Raw genomic sequence first — 16,838 nt, 5'->3', positions numbered from 1 at the left:
GAACAGTGCCTGACAAGTACCAGTTATTATTATGAATTCAGCAAACTGAATATCCACTATACACCAGGCATTTTACTACTGGTAGGGAACACAAAGTTCAAGCTCTCGTGGAGCTTGCATTCCAAACGGCAAAGAGGAGAAGAACAGACAGTAATGCATTGGAAGTTACAGAATGGCAGAGCAGCCACTGAGGTCCCTTGAGGAGCTGTCCTAGGCAATAGCTAAAGGGTCTTCCAGGGAAGAGTCCTGGAGCCAGACCATGCTTAATGTGTTTAAGCTACAGAAAGGGGCACAGGGAAAACTGCATACAATGCATTGTGTTTTTAAAAAGAAAAATGTAAAATTGTAAATTCTCTTTGATTAAAAAAAAAAAAAAAAAGATAAGCAAATTTTAAAAGACTAAAAAAAATGCCAAAAATTTAATAAATGTTTTATTTGGGTAATGAGACATTGGGTTATGCATTTTCTTTCTTTCTTTTCTATTAATATAATACCCAAGTTTCCTGAATGGGTATTAAAGTATTATTGTATCGCAAAACAATCAAAAAGGCTTTGTCAATGAAAGTACTTGCAAATAAAAGAGAATTTTGATGTACACAGAATAATTTATAATTTTTTCCTCCATTTTGTAGCTGAGATGTTAGTATTTTTATTTCATTTAAATGTTCCAATACATGCCTAACACAGTTTACTCTTACCAGTATCTCATTCAATATTTTAACTACAAATTTTTCTCTGTCTATATACTGAACACAAATTGTATCTTTTCAGCTGATGGTTCATGATATAGATGTTTATCTTTTGAAATTTCATCATGGCTTCTAAGGTAAAAAAAAAAATTATTCTCCATTTAACAAACTTTTCTTCAAATGGGTAGTCAGCAAAAATGTTATGATAGTTCACTTCACAGCTCCTTCAAAGTAGACTTTTTTAATCCAAGGAATCAGCAAAGGATTTGTGGAAATGGGTTGCACATCTAGAAAACACATGATATTTGTAATGTCTTCATTTATGTCTAAATATTTTCACTCCTAAATATATTTCTTCAATTCTATGCCTAGCAACAACACAATTATAACTTAACATGGATATTTTTTCATTTTATAGTCATTTTTGTCAAAATTATTAAGTTGTCCCCTTTGAATCTGACAGAAATAGAACTTTTTAAGTTTACCATCTTTTGCTGTGTCTTTTGGTAATTTTCTTGATGTAATATTTCTGTTATGCTTTAAAGCATATGAAGATTAACATTTCACAAGAAACTGGCAAAACAGATTGCCAGTATAAAATTATTGGGGGTGGTTTTAAATGTTTACCCTCAGGAGACACTCAAAATGTAGGCATACTGTTTCTATAGTTTCTACTGTTTTAGTTCCCTGAAGAAATGACGTGTAAACCATAGAAATTCTTTAATTTTTATAGTTGTGTAGGCATTTCAAAAAGAGACAGAGGTGTAGAAGAGAAGAAGGAAACAAGGGTATAGATTTAGAGGAATTCAGGGACATTCTCTTTTAAGTATATTCACCTGTAGTCCATAGGGCCAGGCATAGTTGTAAGCATCATCACTATAGACTTGGGGGATGGAGAAGGTTTGAACAGTTGTGACATTTATATGGTCTCCAGTTGCCTTCATGTTCCCTCTCTGCCCTAATTTTTTCTTGTTTATGGTAGTGTAGGAGTGTGGTTCCTGGTGAATACAGAGGATAGTTCTAAGAATTGTTCTTTAATCCAACCGAAAAAAGTCAGTGCAAGACATATTCACCCAAAAAACGGCTATGTTTTACAGACTTAAAATAACTGTATGTATTTTTGAAAATGAGCACCAAAAATTATTTTAGTTGATGCATTGTAAATTTAGTTCTTCACAAACAGTGTTATTTAATTTTAAATTTTATGTAATGATTTGGTATATATTAACTATTATCAAATGTGCTTATTTCAAGTATTTTTATAAAAATTTTATGATAGTTTTGTATCTAGTAAAATATCTACATATGTGCCAAATTTTGTCTTTTATAACTAGTCAAGAGACTACAGATAAAAAAAGATCTTAATCATTCAGTATATTTTTACATCACACCTTTCCATTGTTAGTCAACATGGTATCAGGATATTTTAATCACAAATATTCTTAAGAACAGTTCTTAAAAATATCTGGCATTTCAAATTATAAGAAAATTTCAATTTCAAATTTAAATATTACTTAAGAAAGTTGTTTCCGTTCCTAAAAAAACAAACAAAAAGCAACAAGAAAAACTTGTTCACTTAGTATTTTCTTACCTTCCTTCAGTTATTCTGTATCACATGTAGTACCCAAAGTTGTCAATTTAGTATAATATGTCTATTTAATGTTTTTCTTCATTCCATAATTAGAAATTAATTGTGGGTATCTATCCATAAAGAGAAATTTTGTATGAATTCCAGCATTCACAAAAATTTCATTTAATTCATAACATATAATTATTTTAAAAAAAACCTGAGGCACCAGCCAATGCCTTCCCAAGTATGTCAGACCCTCCCTCAAGCTTCTGCTCAAGCCAATTCTGTCAACAGACATCATTTTAATTTCATGTACTCCCATTCTCTGGCACCTCTTTTCTTCCTGCTATCACAAATATGATTTTTTTTAAAAGTCACTAACAAAATAGAAGAAATGGCTTTATATTTTACTTGGTGTTTTCATTTGCTAGAACTGCAATAACAAAACACTACAGACTGAGTGGCTTAAACAGAATCTTATTTTCTCACAGTTCTGTAGGCTGGGAGTTTATCAAGGTGCTGGTAGGGTTGGTTTCCTCTAAGGACCATAAAGGAAGAATCTGTTCCAGGCCTCTCCTCACCTTGTAGATTACTGTCCTCTTCACTTAAGTCATCCCTCTGAATATGAGCACTCTTGGTGTTTCTCTTTATGTCCTAATCTCCTCTTTTTGTAAGGATACCAGCTAGATTAAATTAGGGCCCACCCTAACTGCCTCACTTTAACTTAATCACCCCTTTAAACTTACATATCTCCAAATATAGTCCCGTTCTCTAGTACTAGGGTGATGGCTTTCACATACGAATTTTGAAGGAACAAAATTCACCTCATAGCACTTGGGCTGAATTATAATTTAACAAAGTGAAGACAATTAACTCAGTCAGGGACTGAAACACACCCAGTGAAGAATAAACCTTTCTCCATGACTGAAAAGAGTCCATTCTAGTCACTGATTAGCAGGCATATGGTTTCAGAATTTTAGTGAAAGGAATGAGGAAATGTATGGGTTAAAGCTAACTGTACCTCCCTCATTCGTGACAGTGTTGCTTATTTTTAAAAACTGTATAAGAAACATTGTCTATACTTCCATTTGAGTAAGCCACAGAACCTACTTACTAGGGAAGAGCACCAACAAATAATCCTATTAAGCACAGGAACCTGCTTAAGTACGTTAACTAGGCAACAGACGCTTCAGCAACAAAAGTCACAATCACAGAAAGCTCAGGTCCCCTTGCATAGAGGGACAAACCGTAGCTTACAAGAGTCATTTGCAATTCTTATTAAATGCTGGTCATTCCCACATCCTAAAGGTAATTGCTTAGTCATTGGGAAACTACCTCTCTTCCCTTTCACCTTTTTGAAAAAAAGAGAAAACGTAATTCTAATTCTCCTAGAGTTTTCAACACTGAAAAAATGAAAATATTGAGAGGATAAAAACTCCATGGTCAACATGCTTCTATTTATTCTTCAATTAATGATGGAGCAATCTACAAAAACAATTTCTAAAAGCCATTTGGGGAAGATGAAAAAAGTCTGTGAGATTTCCTTCCCATCAAACTACCCAGTGATGGCTTCATAAAACTTATAGATGTAAACAAGTTATTTCAATATACAAGTACTGTTTTTTGATCAATAGATACTTACTGAACAGAAACATGTGTCTCCTAGTTTCATAGACCCAAATTTTTTAAGTGATCATGAAAATTTCAAATTTAAAAACAACCGTTAAGGATCTCATATATAGAGGGAAAAATCCTTTTATAGTATGAATATTCACCAGTTATTTATCTCTTTATTTAAATTTTTATGTATATGGTTCGATTAAAGTAAGGTAAAACAAGATACACATGTTCAATATTACAAAGAAGGAAATACTGTATTCAATTATGGTTCATACATTTAATAAAGTATGAATTCTTTAGTGTGTAAAATCAATCAAGACTTTAAAAATAAACATCTGTATGTGTGTATATGATTATTTTTCTTCTCCCTACCTATGCTTTTCATATGTAATTAACGATAAAAAAAAGTATTGCTAAAATACGAATAAAGTAGGTAGAATAACAATAAACTAAAAAACCCTATGCATAATTAAAAATTGCTCTTAAAATTATTTTTTAAAATCCTATATATTATTTAACTTCATTTGCTATAAATTAAATTTCTGTTCATTGTATCTTGTTTTCTCATTAACTATTAAAAATCAGAAATTCATGTTCATAATGAAAATGTTTTTTATTCCGGGTATAATGAAAAGATACTTAAGAATTCTGAGAACTTACCACACCAAAGTTAACTAATGAAACATTGATAATCATATTCAAAGCATGAATAAAATCCTTACATTACTAATATGTAAAGACAATAGAGGGGCACTGTGTGAAGGAATCATCTTTTGCCCAAATCTACTGCCCATACGTTTATTAATGGCTATGTTACTAGACACCTGAACCCCTGGTCCTGGCATACTGCCCATTCTCATGTCACTGGTAGTTAATCTGTACACTTGGCTCACCTTTACTTTTTATATTGATTAGACCCTACAAATGGAGGAAATCAATAATCCCTGGATCCACAGATCTGCTCACCTGCTTGCTGCTGAGCCTATTATACCTTTGTACTTTGGGCTTCATGCTTTAATTCTTACAACCAAACTCTAAACAATTGTTAAAAGATATGCAGTATCACTTACACACTAAAACCATTAAAAGAAGCATACTCCTCAGCTGTGAATCCATAAATATCTTGACAAGATAGATCCACATCTTGCTGAAGAAGAAGATTTACTAAACTTGTTGGTTCATCACTGATAGCAATCATAAGGGCTGTTCTGGAGCAAGAGATATAAATAAATGTCCATTTATGGATCTTAGACATGTCATTTTTTTAAATCAGCCTTCTCAATTTACTATTCAAATGTAGGATATGAGGAAAAGAGTCAAAGCAAGAATGTAAAAAATGGGACAGATCTACTCAAAAAAGTGTGCCAATCATAGATTATATCATGGAGTCTAAAGATAAGGAGTCCCTAGGAAGCAGCTGGATTGATAGTTTTCAATCTCTGCTCCCTGAAAGCCTAGTGTTTTCAAGAATATGTCTTAAAATTTCATGAAGGAGAGTGTCTGAGGCTTTGGTTCCCCTACCTCCATTTAACTAAAATAGTTGGTCTTCTGTGTAAGATTCTAACGTTATAAATAATAATAATTAATAATAATAACCAACCAATCTGGTCCAAGTGTTTGATTTTATAAATAGAAAAACAGATCCTGGAGTCTAGGTAATTTGCCCAAAATCATATGTCATACAGCCTTATATTTTCCCAATATCAAAACAATATATATATATATTTCTCATCCTTTTAGCTGTGTTATAGGCTATATATTTAGCTTTATTAATTATACCTTTGATTGTTATCTGAAGCATTCACATCTGCCCCTTTCCTCAGAAGAAATTTTACCATTTCTGCATTATTTTCACTAACAGCAAGTAAAAGTGGAGTATACCCATCCTAAAAAAAAAAGAAATTTCAAAATGATTATTTAAAATACCGTACTAAAGTTACATGTCTTTTAGATTTAAATTCAATTTAAAAAATAAGTGTGCTTATAAGAAACTTCTGAATATATACTTTAACTCTTAAAAGATTTTGACACACAACAAAAGATAATTCTAAAAATCAAGAAAACAAAGTTGGGCCAGCCAAAAATAATTAAAATTTCTAATTTAGGCTTAATTCAAATTGTGAGCAACAGCAGCCTAGAATAATTAAGTGATGAGCAGCATACATATCACCAGTTCACATTTCATAATTTCATAACAGGTTTCCATGGGGTTTCATTTAAATCTCCAAAACTGGCACTTATTTTGGATAGTCATGTATACAAAATATCAGTAAACTAAGCGTTTAGATGCTTTTTTAAAAAAAGCATTCATCAGTTATCCAAAATGTCTCAATAGGAAAGTTAGATTACTTGTAATATAATATAATTTGCTAATTCAACCCTATGCTTTTTATTATTCATGAGTATATGAATAGAATAGAAAAAAGGGTGGAGTTTATAATTTTTGTCAATATCGACTTATAAGGGAATCAAATATTTCTCATTTGATATGGCCCTTTGCACAATTATCATTTGTAAATATGACTTTACTTTGGAGGTCAGCATTACAATCTGCAATGAAATGGATGACGACTTGAAAGGAAGAAAAATTCTGTCAGTTTTTTATACTCTCATCTCCTCCCCAATTTCAGTTTGGAAAATTCATTCTTTATATGACATGTATTTCAACATATATTAGTTGTCTGAAATAAATATCTTCTCTCTAAAGTGTAAGCCTTTTTTCTTTAATGGAAACCTACCTTATTTTTAGCTTCAAGATTAGCTCTGTATTTAAGCAACATTTCAACTAATGAGACATTTTGACCACAGACAGCATAATGAAGAGCAGTATTATGATTAAAATCCATCAGATTTGGGTCTGCACCATAGCTTAGAAGAACAGTAGCACAATTCTCCCTTTGACACTGTACTGCCTGTCAATGCAACACGAATAGATCAGTAATCAATTTACTATTTAAGATATGATAAATTAATGTTTAATACTATGTTTTAAAGTATGAAAATTAACTAGAACTGGAACACATTCATTTTGAAAAGGAAAGAGTAGAACGTACCTTAATCAATGGAGATCTGCCTTCCCTATCCAGGACATTTATTTCACATTGTTTCTCAATTAGGAAACATACAATATCTGTATATCCATTAGCACAGGCCAAGTGCAAAGGTGTCCTATATCAATATAACAAAACACAAAGTTAGAGATAAGTATTTGAGAAGTTACTTATTGTATATTGTTAAGGTGTTTGCTTCATGCACTTACTTATAGTTACACAAAATTTACAGTAATTATAATTGCTTTTTACTGAATTTAAAAGGCTGTGTAAATGCCTTGAAGATCAAATATTTAACTGGTTTCACTTTAAGGAAAACTTAACTATATGAGTTGAAAAATAGGTTGGAAAGTATGATAAAATTAGGTATCACAATAAAATTTAGGAATTGTATTTAAAACCTGAGATACATTCAATAGGTAAAAGGAGGAAAAGACATTGCCTATTCGATGGCATGCTACCCCTAATTGTGTGTTTCTTTCTATTTGGTCAGCTAGTAAAACTGGCATTTGCATCTGAGAAATGAACTCAAAGGTCAAAGCCTAAGGATCCTCCAAGTTGTAGATCTCTACCTCATTTTAAGTTATTACACTAGTTTCTACTTCTCAAAGAACCCCACCCTAGGTAGCCTACCAGAAACCAAACACACATTTGTGAAGTATGACAGAATATTAATTAACTCCATTTTAACTTGAAGTTTTTAGACTGGACTGGCCCTCAATAAATTTTTATTTATTTACAAAGGTGATACCATTATATCCTTGTTTTTAAATAATTTTGTAATACAGAATCTATATATGCATAGCTCATGTCCCAAAAAAAAGAACTTACATAGCATTTCACTGCTTCACTTTACGTCCTCAGAAGTACTTTATGGGTACCTAAACAGACATGTTATTGACACGTAGGAGTACCAAAAATAATCTTCAAAGATTTAAAATTAAGGTAACTTTCAAAAGGTAAAATTATCAAAATTCATACACAATGATATAACTTACCACTTATGGAAATAAATCAAGAAAATATAAAAATAGTTTGTAACAATTTGGAAATGCTAGAATTCCAATCAAATTTACCTGAATGTAATCTCTGCAAAGCAAGACTGTAATATAACTACAATATAAAAACCAGAGCTCTAATCAATTATATTATTCCCTAGCTGAAGAAAGACTATAATCAGGAAGAGGATGGTCAGCTAGGATGACAGAATAAAACCAAAAGTTATCCATGATTAATTAATATCCTCCATGGAAGAGACAATCTGAATTTAAGGAACCCAAACTTTTCAGTCATTGGAAAGGAATACTTTGTTGTAAGACAAAAATGATTCGTCAGACTCATGAACTAAATAAAATATCCCCCCAAACTGTCTACCTTACCTTGCTGTGATTCCATTCTTACCAAGCAAATTTCTAGTAACTAATTTGGTTTCTCAATCCTGATACAAGGAAGCACAGATTAACCTTTTTGTTACCATCCATAATGTGGCTTTGAGGATGAACTTCCTTATGTAATAGGAAGTTTTTCCAGCCCTCAACCCAAACACACAGGGCTAAATAGCTTTAAGCCCACCTAAGATAACTCCCTGCAGTAGCATAGCAAATCCTGGCAAACATTTGGATCTGTCACCTCCATCTGTCATTATACACATATTAAGAATTTAGTCCCAAAGAACTTTGGCAGTTTCCCCCCAAACTTTAAATCTATCTTTCCCTCCACTCCAACTTGTTTTCTTTTTAATTAATTTACAACAAACATGCACACACACACACATCACTCTCTTTTAAGAGAAAGTAAAGGGCATTTCGGTAAGTCCCAAGAGGTCTTCCAAAAGTGGCTACTGCACCCTGCTGGATAATTTCACTCTTCCGTTTGAAGTCTAAAACCTTCTAAAACAATTAAATCTTTGATAAAAATCTCAGAACTCATCTGTATGCTCCAAGGAACTTAGGAAATCAGCCACAAATTCAATAATATAAAATAGCCATGAAAGATTCAGCTTTCTAAGGAAGTATTTAGCAATATAGCCTGTGGTCTTTTACACAAAATCTGAAAACAGTCTCTCTTGAGCAGGCATGAAACACACTACAAAGTTCCCAATATCACTCAAATCTTCAAAACAGTCTTATAAAGAAGATATTTACTTAGAATATTTGGCATCCTTTTAAAGGATTCACCTAGTTTAAAAAGACAAAATGTTTTAAGAACATACACACTTAACATTTATATTCAAGTTTTAGTTTAACTGTCCTTAAGGCTCACAACTGGAGTATGCAGCAAATAATGTCTTTGTGTGGCCACTTATCCCAATGTTTACATATATAATGTAAATGCTTCAAGGCCAATATAAATGTTTTTCCATCTCATATAAAAAAACAAAACCCATTCTATTTTCCGGAATGGTTGAATGCAAAAAGTATATTTACAGGTATCTTAGAGAAACATTTTTTTTTTTAAAAAAAGAGCATTATTCCATTTGTCAAAAATCCTTAACTTTTATCAATATATTGTATTCCCAACGTAAGACTTTAGTTTATACTGTTACTTCTTAACTCTTAGTACTTATCTAATCAGAAAGCTAAATTCCTGCAAAGCCTAATCCCGGTTTCTAAGGTTTCAGGTTTGCTGGTATCATTTTGTTTTATTCAAGTTCTGTTTTCTCCCAGTCTCTCACTCTCATATACTGGTGGAAGAATTGTCAGTATACACTGTGGACAGGTGATGAATGATCAGATCCCAGAAATCTCAAATTGAACTTTAGCAAAAGGCATGACTTGAATGGATGTGAAGATTGGATGATTACTATGGAAGCCGAAGTGAAAAGTATTCTCCACTAGACAGTAAGGGCCAGGGAAAGCTGTAGTCTTCAACTGAGTCTCATCATGACAATACCTCTTTTATTAACTGACTTTGTTGGGCTCTTGATGAATTAGAATTCAGGGTAAGTGAAAGAGAGGTAACCAAGGAAGCTATCTCATACTACTAGGTCATTTTCAACTCTAGGCTGGGCACTTCGTATCTAATCTAGGTTTGAGTAATATGGCTGAACATATTAATTTGGAAATGACCCTTCACTTACCAGACTACATATAGATCTAAACTTTATATTAAAAACGATAAAAGCGATTTTATAGCTAGAAGAGATATTAAACACCTCCTGTTCATTTTCAAACTTACTAGGCACAGTGCTCTTGAAATAAAAACAAAAATAGAAGACAACTATTGAGAGCACATGAACAGGAAGTTTTTCTGGTTTAATAAGAAGTTTCTTGCAATAGGGCTTTGCAGATTTTCGTTTAAAAAACACCAATCTAGCAGTAGCTTCAATTTGACAAATGAGGAGACTTAGGGTCAAGGTTATATAGATGCAGATAAGGCCTCAAACTTAGATCTTGATTCTCAAAACAATGCTTTTCCTACTAGGCCACTGTGATATCCTGCTCACAGGTTTCCCCTACCATATTAATCAGAAATTTCAACTTGTAGTATCATTATTTTTACTAGAAAACATATGTAACAATATTTTTCCATAGGCCATTATTAATATGCACATAATGTGCTCATGAGGTATCAGAGACTTTCAACACAATGCTTCTAAAATGAGTCTATTAAACATTCTATAAAACATTGTAATTTACCATTTAAAAAATTCAAACAGCACAAAGCAGCACCCAATGACCATCTTACTCTACCCACTTTTCCAAAGTTCATCTCTTTTCAGAAATATCAAATTTAACTTTAGTACCTATCTTTTCAGATTTTCTCTCTCTCTTTCTCACACTCTCCCCTCCCCACACAAATATTCAAATATAGTCTGAGATTTTTTGTATTCAGCTTTATTGAGGTATAATCTATATATAACATTTAAATGTACAATTTTATAAGTTTTGACCCAAAATATAGTCATATAGCCACTACTATAATCATGATAAAGAACATTTCTGTCACCCTTAAAAGTTAGTTCCCTCATGTCCCTTTACAGTCATTCCCTCCCCTCTGTATCTAAAACCCCTGATAACCACTAATTTGCTTTCTGCCACTATAACTTTTCTGGACTTTCACATAAATGGAGTCTTTTGTGATCTGGCTTCTTTCAGTTAGCATGACGCTTTTGAGATTCAGCCATGCTGTTGCATGTATCAGTAATTCATTGCTTTTATTGCCAACAGTACCTTTACATTTATGTATGTATATATTGATTTATCCTTTATTTATGCAAACATTATTTATTAAGCACTTACTATGGCTAGGCAGAGTTCTAGGTGATGAGGATACAGCAGCAAAAAAAAAAAAAACAGGCAAAAATATCTGCTCTTATGAATCATACATGTCAGTAAAAGATTCAAACAAAGAACAACTTGAAAAATACACAGTATGTCAGTCAGTATTAAGCGCTACAGAGAAAAATCTAGCAGGGAAGAAGGATAAGACATGTCAGTAAGGAGAAAGGGGTACCACTGCAGGTAGAGAGTAGCCAGAGAAGTCCTCACTGGTAAGGTGACAATTGAATAAACATCTAAAAAAAGTGAAAAAGCAAGTCATATGGCTATCTTGGGGAAAAGCACTCCAGGCAGAGGACCCAACAGTCCCAAGATTCGAAATGCATTTCTTGCATTTTTGTGGAAACATAAGGCCAGTGTAGCTGGAGATAAATGAATGAAAGTGAGAGTTGTAGAAGTTAAGATCAGAGAGGTAACAGGGTAAGGACGAAGATCTTGAATTTTACCTCTAATGAGATGGGAAGTGATTAGACAGTGTGAAAGCAAGGAGTCATATCATTTGACATACAGTTTAGAGGATCATTCTGGCTGCTGTGTTGAGAACAAACTGAAAAGGGAAAAAGACCAAAGACTAATTAAGAGGCCACCACAATTCTAGTTAAGACATAATGGTGGCTTTGACTAGGGTAGTAGTTACGAAGATGACAAGAAATGGTTGTATCTTAGATATATTTCGAAGGTAGAGCCAACAGTTTTACTGTTTAATCAGAAAGAGGATGTGAATGAATGAGAGGAGTCAAAAATAACTCCAAGGTTTGTGGCTTAAGCAATCTAAAGAAAGGATTTGGCATTTATAGAAAGAGAAGAGCAGGTCTGAGAAAGAGTAACAGGATCTCGGTTTGGGGATGTTTGAGATCTCAGTTTGAGATGCTTAATCAATGATACGGAGCTAGCGGCATTCATAAGCTAAATGTTAAATCTTCAGGAATATTGCAAGCCAGTTGACATCACATTGGTGACTTAAAATTGGCCACTATCAACAAACTCTATGAATCAGAGCTTTCCTTCCCTTCTCCCAACCCCTAAATTATTAAACCAGCACATCACTACATCTCAGATATCCAAGTGTAAATATGGGCAATTTTATATATTTTTTCATATATATTTATATAATATATATTCATATATATGTATATATGAATCTAGAGTTTGGGAGAGAAGTCTGGCCAGAGATGAAGGCATTGGGAATATAGCTATGTAAAGTCAATTTCTCTTCACCAGGAGAATGAAGAGAGGGAGAGAGGGAGGGAGGGTGGAGGGAGAGAGAGAATGAGAATCACTTCTGGGTAGGATCCATTAAATGTTGACAAGTCAGGAAGATGAAGAGAAGTCAGCAAAGGAGTCCGAAAAGAAGTATCCATAAAAGTAGGATAAATGCCAGATGAATCTAGTGTTCTGAAAGACAAGACAATATTTCAAATATTACTGATACAGCAAATAAAATACTTGACTGACATGCCAGCAAAGTAAGACTGAGAACTGACCGCTGAATGAAGTCATGTCAAAGTTACCCATAACCCTATAAATTAATTCAGTGGTGTAGTGTAGGATAAAAGCCATGTAAGAGATTGGACAACTCTGTTTTTGTTAAAAGAGAAGGACATAATGCTACCAGCAAGCTGAACACAAATCCTCTAACCATATAGTTTCCAGTTATCCAATTATGAAGAAACATGAAACTTTTCATACTCTATGACTTGAAAACTCCTCCAAAGACTTTAAGGCAGCTACAGATAGTACATATTTCCTATTACTAATGACAAACACATAATTTTGTTTCTTAATATGTATTAATTTTGTTTTTGCAGTAAGTGGTTGTTGAGTTTTCTAAAGATACTCTTCAATTTGAGGAAATTTTTCATAGGTAATCCATATTAAAAATGTTAAACAGAGTGACATCAGTAACATGACAGAGTAGGAAACTCTGCACCTTCCTTCCCCCAACAAATATACCCATTTAGAAATAGCGTAAGGACAAACTTCCTTTGTGAAAAATCAGAAACTAACTGAAAGTCTCCTGAACCCTGAGAGAATGCAAAACCAGACTCATCAAAGCTAAAAAGAAGAATCAGGACACCCTCTTGCTGAAGACACTGCCCCCACCACCAAGTGCCATATGATCAGGAAGACTCATTAGCTTCCAGTTTTACCTGGGAGAGAAAAGCGTTTGTCTTGCCAGCACACCAACTTCCTTAAGGGGGCTCCCCAGATACTCTTCCCAGTCCCGAAGCACTGACAGGTTCAACACAGTCTGGTAGACAAGGTAAGAACAGAGGTAGCAGCTTGAACTGGTAGACACCATTGATCCTACCCCCTGTTCAGCAAAGAGCAATTGCATGAAAAATCTCAGCTCTCAACTTCTGTTAGGGAAATGAGTTGATCTGTGTGCCCAGTGCCCCAATGGCTCTGGTGCTGCCCAAAGAACTAGCCTCCATCTCTCCAGTCCTGGAGCTCTGACAGGTCCAGCACAGTTCAGCCACCAGAGGGAGAATGGAGGTGGCAGCTTGGGCTGATAGATGCTATTGATCCTCTCCCGAGTCAACACAAAACACGCAGACAAAACAGCACAGCTGTCTGCTTCTCCCTGAGGAGGATATAGGCTTCTGGAATCTCTGGCCAGGCTTTTTGCTAGAGGTCTTCTCCTGCATGAGACAAATCCAGGAAAACTGAGAGAGGTTCCTTCTTTGTCTGGTGCACAGACACCAACATCAACAGTCCAGAAAAATGAAAAAACAAGCATTGATGTTCCAAGGTAACCCAAGATACATCTCCAGAAACCAGCCCTAATGATATGGACTATACGAATTACCTGATAGAGAATTAAAAATGACTCTCATAGAGTTCAAGAAAATATGCTGGAACAAAGTGAAAATTTCAACAGAGACAGAAAATATTAAAAATTACCATACAGAAATCATGGAGTTGAAGAACACAATAACCTTACTAAAAAATTCACTATTAAAAGGTTCAACATCAAACTAAATCAAGCAGAAGAAATCAGTCAATACAAACACAGGTTCATGGAAAGAATTCAGTCAGAGAAATAAAAAAAAAATGAAAAAGAGTGAAGACAGCTTAAACGACTTATGGGACATAATCAAGCAGATGAATATACACAATATGTGAGTAGCACAATATGTGCCACTGCCTAGCATTAAATTAGCACATTTTTTGGCATATTAAATTTTGATTCAACAATTAGTTCAAATGCCTGTTTTGAAGCAGCCATTGTGCTCTCAAGTGTGCCAAGACAGATCCTATAAACTGTACTTGTTATAGAGCTAACTTGGATACTCGGCTACATGGGAGGTCCCTCTTGTCTGTCAAGCCCAGCTCAAGAGCAGCTCTGAGTCTGGAAATTCTCAAAGTCACTTGTAACTGAAGTAAAGTCCATGGTGTAACAGAGGCTATACAGCTGACTGCAGTGTATCAATGCACTTTCAGGCTATGAAGAATCTTTGTGACTTGACAAGTTCAATGGTAATGAATGTGGCTATGAAATAGTCTGTCTAGCTTATTCACCATATTATCCCAGAATCTAACACATTACCTAGTTTATATAATTGTTACATATGTTTGCAGTATATATTTGTTGACACGATGAATTTAGAGCTAAGCAAACTGGTGGTAAAGAATGTGCAGCAAAGAAGAGGAAAAAATTATCCTCTGTCCAAATAAGTTTGTTTGTTAAATATTAATAAAGTCAACAAGTTTCTTTTGTTTAAAAAAAGTTACTTGTTTTGGTGTTTTGAAGTCTTAAAATCTTAACCACCACTGTTCTTGGTGGTCGCCCCTAATCTCTTCCTATTCTTCTATTAGTAAAATGGTAAATTTTACACAGCTGGGAACAAGAGCAAAACACCAAGATGGGCAAAAGGATGGAGTGCTGGTGGAGATTAAGGTGGTGGGAGGAGTGGACAGAATCAGGGAGGACAAAAACACCCAGGTAAGCACTTAAAAAAAAAAAAATTAAGAAGATGAGAGTTGGAGTGTGACTCTCTGCCAATGGTTACCAATCTCTGCTCTGTAAAACCCAAAGAGACTACCAGCGTCAAACAGCCGAACGTGGCTTGTTTCTGACTGGCGGATCCAGTGAAGCCCTAGCTTCTCCCTACCCGCCGGCTCTTCAGCTCTGGTCACCTGTATTCTTTGTCCCGCATGTTCACATCAAGTTTCTTGAGCTGGAAGTACTTGTTCAGCTTCTCCAAATCCCCGACTGAAGCAGCTTTGTGAAGTTTCTTTAAATCCTTGTCTCGAAGGTCGTAGCCCAAGCCCATGGGCAAGTCTGAGGAGGTACGGCTGTGGGACTCATCCTTCCTCCCCCAGAAGCGGAAAACTTTCTTCATGGCGCCGCAAGCTGCAGTCCTCAGGTCGGGCCAGGTAGTTTCTGGGGCTCCTAACCGCCAGCCCTGCCTCTCAGCACGTGGCTGGCGGCCCACTGGAGACCCTGACCAAAGCAGACGTGTCCGGAGACCGGAAGGAGGCTGGGCCCTCCCCAAACCCACCCTACCCCCACCCCCGGCCTAGGCCTGGGCGGGCCTAGGTTGCCAGGCAACACCCAGGACCCCGCGCAGCCGCAGCCTGAATGTCTTGAAAAAAAATCTGGAAAATGTCTTGAAGAGTAGTTCTCAACTCCTCCATTTCCCAAATGATGCCCACGGGCAGCAAGATGGCCTATTGTTAATTAATGATAGAAAACTCTTCTGGCGAAGTTCTATTTTGTCTTTATCCTTAGAATTAGGCAACCTACACAGACTTAGCAATATCAAAACAGAAAAATAGATGGAGAAAATGATTGATATAAATTATATCCATTTAAAAAGACCATTTCTAGTTTCTCTGAATGAACCAGACCCGATAAACTATCCTAGAATACTAGAAGAATCTGATGACATAACTCATGACCTTGGACGGTAGATCTTTGAGTCAAGATGATTTGGTTGAGGTAGATATAGATAGATACACGCGTCACAAAGACAAGAAGTTATTAATATTGTTCTCTGGTACATCCGCAATGTCAGCTACAGTGCTTGGCATGTATTAACAGTTTGACAAATGTGCCTGACAAAATTCCAAAATCTATTTTTAAAGTTTATTGACACGAAGAAAAGGAAGCAGTGACCACTAGGAGGCAGCATCGATTCACAAAGACTAATTGAGTCCAGGTCATGTAGTTTCCCACTGTAGAGAGGAATGAAGATCACATCAAAGCAGGTGACCAAATTTCACATAAATAATTCCTATAAACAGGACGGAGCATAAATACTAGATATCTCACAATTAAGTGAATTTTTTGCTGGTTGAATGAGAGCACTATGCCATTTAATGGATCAGCATCAAGCTGAATGGAGATAGGTTTGCCTTGTCAACATTTCAATTTTATATGTAAACAGAAAGCAATTTTATCAAATTTGTTCATAACCTAAAAACTGAGATTAAAAGCCCAAGTTAAAAAAAAACTCAAAATAATTTAAATGAAATTTAAAATGATTAAATGAGGTAATAACTACACAAGTCTGAGTTTTCAGACTCCATGAGGAATATATGATTGCCATAGAAATAAATTTAATTTTATTGTATACTTGTTAAAATAGTGTAAACTTATACATAACTTCCATATAATCTGAAT

General features: G+C 34.7%; 1 protein-coding gene across 1 annotated transcript; it reads right to left on the bottom strand.

Moving 5' to 3' along the window:
- Positions 1-4,945: 4,945 nt before the first annotated feature.
- On the bottom strand, positions 4,946-15,555 carry ANKRD7 (ankyrin repeat domain 7). Its single transcript, XM_069462358.1, has 5 exons — positions 15,350-15,555; positions 6,933-7,047; positions 6,618-6,791; positions 5,659-5,765; positions 4,946-5,087 (listed from the first exon to the last, which is right to left on the bottom strand). Exons 1-5 carry the CDS (start codon positions 15,553-15,555, stop codon positions 4,946-4,948), a joined length of 744 nt encoding a protein of 247 aa, XP_069318459.1.
- Positions 15,556-16,838: the final 1,283 nt, after the last annotated feature.

This window comes from Eulemur rufifrons, chromosome 29 (genome assembly GCF_041146395.1).
Source record: "Eulemur rufifrons isolate Redbay chromosome 29, OSU_ERuf_1, whole genome shotgun sequence".
NCBI classification, from domain to species: domain Eukaryota; kingdom Metazoa; phylum Chordata; class Mammalia; order Primates; family Lemuridae; genus Eulemur; species Eulemur rufifrons.
The sequence above is the reverse complement of the archived record's forward strand: the minus strand, read 5'-3'. Positions and strand labels throughout refer to the sequence as shown.

Coding starts and splice junctions, on each gene's coding strand:
- ANKRD7 (XM_069462358.1), bottom strand. CDS start 15,555: ATGAAGAAAGTTTTCCGCTTCTGGGGGAGGAAGGATGAGTCCCACAGC. Junction 6,792..6,932: donor GCAGATCTCCATTGATTAAG/GTACGTTCTACT, acceptor TTGCATTGACAG/GCAGTACAGTGTCAAAGGGA. Junction 5,088..5,658: donor GCTTCAGATAACAATCAAAG/GTATAATTAATA, acceptor CTCTTGCTCCAG/AACAGCCCTTATGATTGCTA.